This window comes from Eriocheir sinensis, chromosome 6, assembly GCF_024679095.1.
Source record: "Eriocheir sinensis breed Jianghai 21 chromosome 6, ASM2467909v1, whole genome shotgun sequence".
Classification (NCBI taxonomy): Eukaryota; Metazoa; Arthropoda; class Malacostraca; order Decapoda; family Varunidae; genus Eriocheir; species Eriocheir sinensis.
Genome location: NC_066514.1, coordinates 21810375 through 21818803, shown reverse-complemented (window position 1 = coordinate 21818803; position 8429 = coordinate 21810375). Strand labels below are relative to the sequence as shown.

Here is an 8429-nt window from a genome sequence, read left to right as displayed (position 1 = left end):
AAATTTGTCAAAGTGAATATTACCGTTCATTATGGGAAGCAGGGTCGTGGAACTTAACCCCTTCACTACGGCCGGGCCAAAACAGCGCCCCACGCCGTATCCGAGATCGCCACGTGCGCCAAATTTCAAATGTCGCTATTGAATAAAACAAGTTTTCAGCCATAAACTCAACATAATCATCATCTATTATATATGAAAACATGTAGAATTAAATTGTGCACATAAAGAAACATAAATTAATTGATAGGTTTGAGATGTAAGCATGAATGTAGAGATAAAATAACTTGTATATTGGCTAAAGCGCGCCAGGACGCAGTATGCGCGTCCTTGGATATGGTACGGAGCACGCATGTGAATGTATGTTCAGCGAGGTGTGCCTGTGTCAGAACTGTATTTCTTAATATTCAATCACAGAGAAGCAAAAGAAGAATCTACTGGTTTCCTAAACAAAGCTTTCATATTTCATGCATTGTGTAGTTCAAATCTTATTATATTGCACCAAGTTACAAATTGTGTAAAGAATTCCACTAAAATCTTGCTTATTACTTTATTTTACAATATAAGATATACATGGTTTCGTGCGCAATTTTGTGAAATATGATTAGTGAATTATGGTCATGTTAGGAATGACTAAATTACCCCAATGGGAGCAGAAGCTAACTGGAATGGATATTTTGAGGGTGAGGCACACATTAGCATAAGTAAACTATCACAGAGTATCTGGGTCCTGCATGGGATGGGTCACTTCTGCTTGGGTTGTGGTGGAGCTATTCCTGCCAACTCACATATACGGTTGCGTTGCTTTCGAGCTTCTTCCAGGTTGTTCATCCACTCTGTCTCTTCCAGAATGTTGGTGACCTCCTCCAGGTGTTCAGGCGGCACAATGTCCTGGTCACAGTAGTCTTGCAGCGCCGTTAGCAGGCTGGTGGCTGTCACTGCTCGTACTTTGGGGAACTGCGGAGGAATTGCATAAAGGTAAGGAACAAGAAAAAAGTGTTTCATACAAGTAATTATGATGCTATGGACATAATGGTAAAAGTGATGGTGGTCTTTACAGTGGACAAGTACAGTAACAAGACATGGCAATGGCAATCAAGTACTACGGTGCTCTGTAGTCATCGGTGCGCCCTTCGGAACAGAGTGAAGGAGTATTGTGTGGCCTGCCAGGTGAGGACTCATTATGATGATGAACTGAGAGAATGTATTCAAAATGGCTGGTTGATCCCTTATGATGAAGTTAAGTATGGACCACTAGCAAAGGGCCTAGTCCAGTGGTTCTTAACCTGGGTTCGACCGAGCCACAGGGGTTCAGTGAGCCAGTCTCAGGGGTTCGGCGGAGGCCCTTCGAAACATGAAACACATTTGCTTTGATTATGAGGGAATGAATCCAGGACCACTCTCTCATACACTCCATCTTTGACAGGTTGGGTGAATCACACGCCGCAGTGCCTCCGCATTACCCAGGATCAGGATGTCAAGTAAAAAAAGGATATGGTCGGAGGACTACATGCAGTACGGGTTCACTTGTTGCACAGAGTAGGACAGAACTCAGCATCCTCAATGCATGCTTTGCTATATGAAGTTGTCAAATTTCAACCTTGTTCAAGTGAAACTGCAGAAACGCTTCAGAAAACTGCATGGCGGTGGAGTTAATATCATCGAAGCTGAAGAAAAACTGACCATTTTTCAAAAGAAGTCACTGTTGTGGAGGCGGCGAACAGGGAAGGACAACTTCTCAAACTTTCCGCTACTGGACGAGCTCGTGAGCAGAAATGCAGATGAGTCTGACTTTGGAGGCACTGTTATGAGTTTACCAAGGAACTGAAGTTAGCAATTGCCACACACTTGGATGAGCTGGGAAAATTATTCGATGGATATTTATTTGACCAAGCACATTATCCAGCTTGGGTGAGACAGCCTATTGCGCTGGTAGGCTTCTTCCCGGTGGATCCCGATGGTTGGCCCAAGGCTTCTCCCCAGTGGGGCCTGATGGTTGGCCCAGTCTGTTCTGGCGCAGGCAAGTGTTTATAGTGGCGCCATCTTGCACTGGCTCATGCTGCCCTCCTGGAGCTCATTTTTAATCCTAGAATCTGGACCTGGGGGGGGACCACAAATTCCCCCAGGGAGGACTCCCCTTCTGGCTGCCAGCCTGAGAAGTGTCTTGAAAACTCCTCGAGCCTTTTCTTCTCAATTTCTGCAACATTCGTGGCCTTCGTTCTAATTTTCATTCTGTGGAACACCATCTCTCCTCCTCTAAACCTCACCTTCTCTTCCTCACTGAAACACAGGTTTCTGAGGTTACTGACAGCAATCTCTACACCACTATAAACATTTGCCTACGTCATGACGGGCTGGGTCCGACTACCATCCAGGCCCCCTCAAGAGAGCCTACCGGTGCTATAGGCATATGAGTAAAAAAAAAAAAAAAAAAAGGCTATACATACTTTCCTCCTCAAGGTTGTACTGTACAAGGCTGGTACTTAACATATTATGAAAGTATTGCCTCTGATGATGATCTTAGAGTAATGAATGTGGCAATAGCAATTGTTTCTTGCTTATAATTAGCTACCGTGTATCCAAGGAAGAGAGCGAGCTGAGTGAGGGTTGTCTTGGTGGTGGAGGAGGACAGGCGCAGCAGCTCACACAACACTGTGATCACCGCAGCAAGTTTGTGGTACTCGCTGCAACGCTGACACTCCTTCTTCATAAGACTTAACAGGCGGGAGATGTAGCTGTCATCTTGCTCCAAGACCTGATGTCACGAGTAAGCATATTAGTAATAATATATGAAGGATGACAGTTTGAATAGTTTGCTACTTGATGAGCTCAGAACAAAGGAAGAACATTATTGGCGTACATTTAAGAAGTTGAACATTTCGGTTTGCTTTGCTTGCTTTCATGCCTTATGGTGTGGCCATATAGGACGCGGGTAACAGATTCCCTCCAAGCTTACCCGCTACCCGTGTCCTGTATGGCCACTCCTATTAGATAACATGTGTTTGTTCTTGCCTCTGACCCGCTAGGCGTCCCGCTACCCTCTACCCTCCCAGCAAACCACGTGCAGTGTGGCCGCACCCTTACTATATTCATCAAGAGATTTATTACAAGCTTGGTGTACTTTGGTCAAGAGCAAAGTATATACTTACACTGTCCAGCACTGCCGAGGAGCTAAGCAAGTTTCCAACTGTCCGGATCAAAGGTAGGGTGACACGGTCTACCTTCTGGTATGTAGCAAACTGTTGGAGGAGTGTTTCCAGGAAGGCTGCTAACAGCTCTCCCTTCTCGGCTCGAGCACTCAGATAGCCATGCAATGCTTCACTGGTATACCGGGACTGTTTGACACAAGATAAAGGAGAAATATCAGAGCTGTGTTCTTAGAAACTCACAATTTGAGCTTTTTACAACAGTTATGTGAAGATAACTATAATTAACCATTCAATCAATGGAGTAATTGAGGGAGAAGCTAATTCTGATTTAACCTGGTAGCAGTGGGGATCATGTTTCTTAATGGTCCCTCCAAGTGAGAAAAATCACCCCTCACACAAACCATTCCATAATATATATCAAAGCATTTGTGATCAGATTATGTATCATCTATTTTGGGGGGTTTATATCATGGCACAAATTTGGCCCATCGCTGCTACACGGTAAAGCCACAAATTTGGCCCATCGCTGCTACACATTAAAGCCACAAATTTGGCCCGTCGCTGCTACACGGTAAAGCCACAAATTTGGTCTGTCATTAAAAAACATCGCCACAAATTTGGCCCGTCGCTGCTACACGGTAAAGCCACAAATTTGGCGCATCGCTGCTACACGATAAAGCCACAAATTTGGCCCGTCGCTGCTACACAATAAAGCCACAAATTTGGCCCATCGCTGCTACACAGTAAAGCCACAAATTTGGCGAGAAAAATGAGAAAAAATCACCCCTCACACAAACCATTTCATGATATATATCAGAGCATTTGTGATCAGTTTATGCATCATCTATTTTGGGGGGTTTATATCATGGCACAAATTTGGCCCGTCGCTGCTACCAGGTTAACATCTCTACTACCCTACTTATCTTTCCTCCCCAAGTGTGAGCCTTTATATATGGACATCAATCCCACTGTCAAAAATACCACAACTTTTTCTCATTCAATTTCTTCATTCTTTAGTTGCTCAAAGCATATCTCATAAGGCTTCACTTTCCTTTAACCCAGTAGCAGCAGGGATCATGTTTCTTAATGGTCCCTCCAAGCGAGAAAAATGAGAAAAAATCACCCCTCACACAAACCATTTCATAACATATATCAAAGCATTTGTGACCAGATTATGCATCATCTATTTTGGGGGGTTTATATCATGGCACAAATTTGGCCCGTCGCTGCCACACGGTAAAGCCACAAATTTGGCCCGTCGCTGCCACACGGTAAAGCCACAAATTTGGCCCATCGTTGCTACCGGTGTGGTGTCATGAGGCATCCCAAGATCATGAGACATCCCATCCTGAATACATACATGAATTTCGACACAGTACCATGTCTTTTGTCGACTGCTTGTCAGGATCTGTCCACCCAAGTTTATTTATATTATTATGAAAGCAAATGATGACGTTTGTGTATATATAACTAGGAGATCAACAATCACTCTTCTTTTTCTTCTTGTGACCTGTTCTGCTTTGCATCACTTTTTAGGACCTCCTTGGTACTTGTTTACACTCAGATGCTTCACTTAGTTACTCTGTGATAGTAAAGATTGGGTTCCGCGATGCGAAATTAAGGATGGGATGTCTTAGGAAACCGGATGACAGATGACACCACACCGGGTTATAAATAAAATATCAAAACTCTCATGCTTCCAATACCAGTGTGTTTGGTTCTTTTCTTCTATACTAATCCTCATAATACCCTACTTTGTGATTTCCAGAGATTTATTTTGTTTAACCCGGTAGCAGCGACGGGCCAAATTTGTGCCATGATATAAACCCCCAAAATAGATGATACATAATCTGATCACAAATGCTTTGATATATATTATGGAATGGCTTGTGTGAGGGGTGATTTTTTTCTCATTTTTCTCGCTTGGAGGGACCATTAAGAAACATGATCCCCGCTGCTACTGGGTCAAAGGAAAGTGAAGCCTTATGAGATATGCTTTGAGCAACTAAAGAATGAAGAAATTGAAGGAGAAAAAGTTGTGCTATTTCTGACAGTGGGATCGATGTCCATATATAAAGGCTCACATTTAGGGAGGAAAGATAAGTAGGGTAGTAGAGATGTTAACCCGGTAGCAGCGACGGGCCAAATTTGTGCCATGATATAAACCCCCCAAAATAGATGATACATAATCTGATCACAAATGCTTTGATATATATTATGGAATGGTTTGTGTGAGGGGTGATTTTTTTCTCATTTTTCTCGCTTGGAGGGACCATTAAGAAACATGATCCCCGCTGCTACCGGGTTAATGCAGAAAAAAAAATTCCTTATTCATTATCATTTATTACTAATTTTCAAGGCAACTAATTCCTTGGACTGACCAAATTTGCAGAGATTCCTCCAGCAGCATATGTAACGCCCAACAGCACTCTTGACCTGTAGGAAGGAAAGTCCACCAGCTGCATGAAGAGGTTGAAGGTGGACTTTTCTGAGGCCCAGTTCATGCCTTCACACATTTCTTTAGGAAAGATTGATTCCACTTCTTGCAGGTTGGGGATGTGGGGCAGCTTTGGGGTGCTGTAATGAAATGTAACTTTTAAGCTAGAAAATATCAATGCAAGTTAATATAAAAATGGTTAACCCCTTGACTGAGAATTTCCTATTTGAAGACCTCACCGAGCAACAGAAATGGAACAAAAAGTGGCTGCTACAATTCAATGATGAAAAATGTAAAGTCATGCATCTTGGGAGGGGATATCCAGCACACCAATACCACAGAGGCAGAGAAAGACATGGGACTATATGTTACCAGGCTACCAGTGAAAGCCAAATTCGTTCCAATCGCAGCAAGATATATAAAAATAGTTAACTCCATCAAACCTGTACATCCTGGATTTCATCATTATCAATTAACCCGTAAACTGCTAATGGGCTGTGGCGAGCTATCCTTGTGGTGTGGCACTATTAAAAAAAGGTCGCGATTACAGTACCGGTAGAGAAAGCACCACTAGGCCCTCACCTCCCTCATGCTCAAGCTTTTCCATGCCTGTTTAGGGATCGGATACACTCACACTTGTAGGACGCTCAGAAGCCATCACCACTCCAACACAATGATTACACGCGTATTTTTCAATGGTTAATTATATAAAGCGTGGACCCCAAAGACCTTTTCATTTTAGAACCCTGATCAACTCTAGAGCACCAGAGTGGTCAGGATCTGAACCTGACCAAGATTTGCTATGTGAAAACAGAAAGCCATGAGGCAGATTGGCAGATCCTATCCCTTTGGTGGCAGCTGTTTTGATACAGATTTATAATATTTATCATATCATATTTATAATCAAGGTGCCTTGCTGGTGTCAGAGGACCTCAAATGGTAGGTATTGGTGGATGGTTACTATAGAAACATTGGTATGTGCTGAAAACTGCAAAAATAGGTTAAAAGGTAGTGTTAGTAAGTGAAGAGGAAGAAGAATGTCGAACACTTGACAATGCAGTGTGCAGTCCTTTGTGTTGATCTTCATGTTTACAGCTACATACAAATACAGAGGCAGCCATCTTTGCTGCACTGCCAGGACTAGAGGAGCATAGTTACAAGCACCAACACAAATTAAGCCAAGGGTCAGCCGTGTTGCAGCTGGACTGTGGTTGTTGTTGGCTACAACCCACCCCCAGAAGCAGATCAGGCAGATCATGATCAGATCACATCAGATCATGAGAATTCAGATCTCACTGGTAAAATGAACACAAGTTTTACAATCGGATCAGTATTCTAAAATAGGGATGTACCGATGTATCGGTGGTATCGGCACATTTTAAGAGTATCGGTATCGGTATCGATATCGGATGATTTTCTGCAGATACTACCGATACTTGAAGGAGTTTTGTACGTCGCATGTCACTAGTTGCAAATAATTTTGTTCAACAGAAATTGGGTTTTTTAAATTGCTGAAAAAATATTAGAAAAGTGTAATTATCCAGTGTCATGATACTACGTAATTTGGAATTTCCCGTGATTTAATTTTCATCACTTTAAACAATAAGATTCATATTACTTTGAATACAAATATATAATACTTGGTATACAGTATAGCCTTTGGTACCGCGGACGCGTACAATACAGGTTTAGTAGCTTCGGCGCGGGATTGGCAGAGCCCCTCCACTCGCCTCATTTGTCTGCCTCAGTCAGACAACGGGGCACGCTGCCAGGGCTGCCTAAATGTACGGCAATTAAGGTAAAGCTAACCCTGCTGAGTCAACTAGACCTCATGAGGCGCCTCTTCCCTCGCCCCTTGTCCAAACTCATGGTGTTAACACTTGGGTTAGCCATGCACTGCTGCCTCGCCGCGCCGTATAGGGTTAATATGCGCTTCCGTGGTGCAGTGGTCAGCAGGTCTGGCTACGGACCTATGGACACCTTTTTTCAGGCCACCACTGCTTACTTTTTTTTCTTTTTTTCTTCCCTTCTATGGTGGAAAAACGAGCAGTGTTTTTTTTTTTCTTAACATTTGGTATTGCCTTTCAGCTGCTGGAATTGTTGTATAAGAAAAATTAATTAAAGCCACAAATTTGGCCCGTCGCTGCTACCGGGTTAAAAGACACAACCATATCAATCTACTCCTTAGAAAACTCTAACTATGATACAAATTAAATATAGTAGCTATGTGATCAGAAGCAGACTGCTATCAAACGTGCCTGTGGAGTAGTGATGCAAAGGCCGTCCCCGCCACTTTCCGTGTCCTGTCGATCCTTTCCACAGCTTGCTGACACACTCGGGCCATCATCTCTCCAACTACTTCCTCAGACAACAGGCTTGGGTCCTCAGCCACTACCATCTTGGTGAGAGTCTGCAAATCAAGGTTCAGTTAAAGTCTGATAATCCAGCGTACGTTGATTTTTAGCTGTGATGAATAGTTTTTGAGATGCAGAGGTTAAAAGAGTGAGCACTAGCATAGTGGTGCTAAAAGTTCGCTGCGAGCGCCAGTCGCACTCACAGCAACACCCCCTGAACGTGCCTGTACACTTGCAGGAGAGGTTTACATAACCGAATCTTATAGATCTTGGCCTCGTCTTTACAATGGTGTTTTTGTTTTGTCGCTGCGATGAATAGTTTTTGAGATACAGCAGTTAAAAGAGACCCCCCCCTCCCCCCGCTGGGCTGCCCGAGAGCGCCTGGGGGGACAGTCTCACTGCGAGCGATTAGCAATGAAAGGGTTAACTTTGCATCATCTGCAAAAAGGCTCATATAACTTTTTATACCCCTCGGCATATCATTTATATATA

General features: G+C 43.3%; 1 protein-coding gene across 2 annotated transcripts in view; it reads right to left on the bottom strand.

Moving 5' to 3' along the window:
* Window positions 1-533: 533 nt before the first annotated feature.
* The window catches only part of LOC126990159 (tubulin-specific chaperone D-like), a 51457-nt gene continuing 43561 nt past the window's right edge, over window positions 534-8429 (bottom strand). For both annotated transcript variants that reach the window (XM_050848717.1, XM_050848712.1), the window contains exons 18-22: window positions 7842-7993; window positions 5528-5723; window positions 3147-3332; window positions 2570-2752; window positions 534-954 (exon numbers count right to left, since the gene is read on the bottom strand). In XM_050848717.1, the coding sequence (XP_050704674.1) occupies window positions 742-954; window positions 2570-2752; window positions 3147-3332; window positions 5528-5723; window positions 7842-7993 (930 nt within the window). In that variant the 3' untranslated portion in view covers window positions 534-741. The remainder of the gene's footprint in view (window positions 955-2569; window positions 2753-3146; window positions 3333-5527; window positions 5724-7841; window positions 7994-8429) is intronic.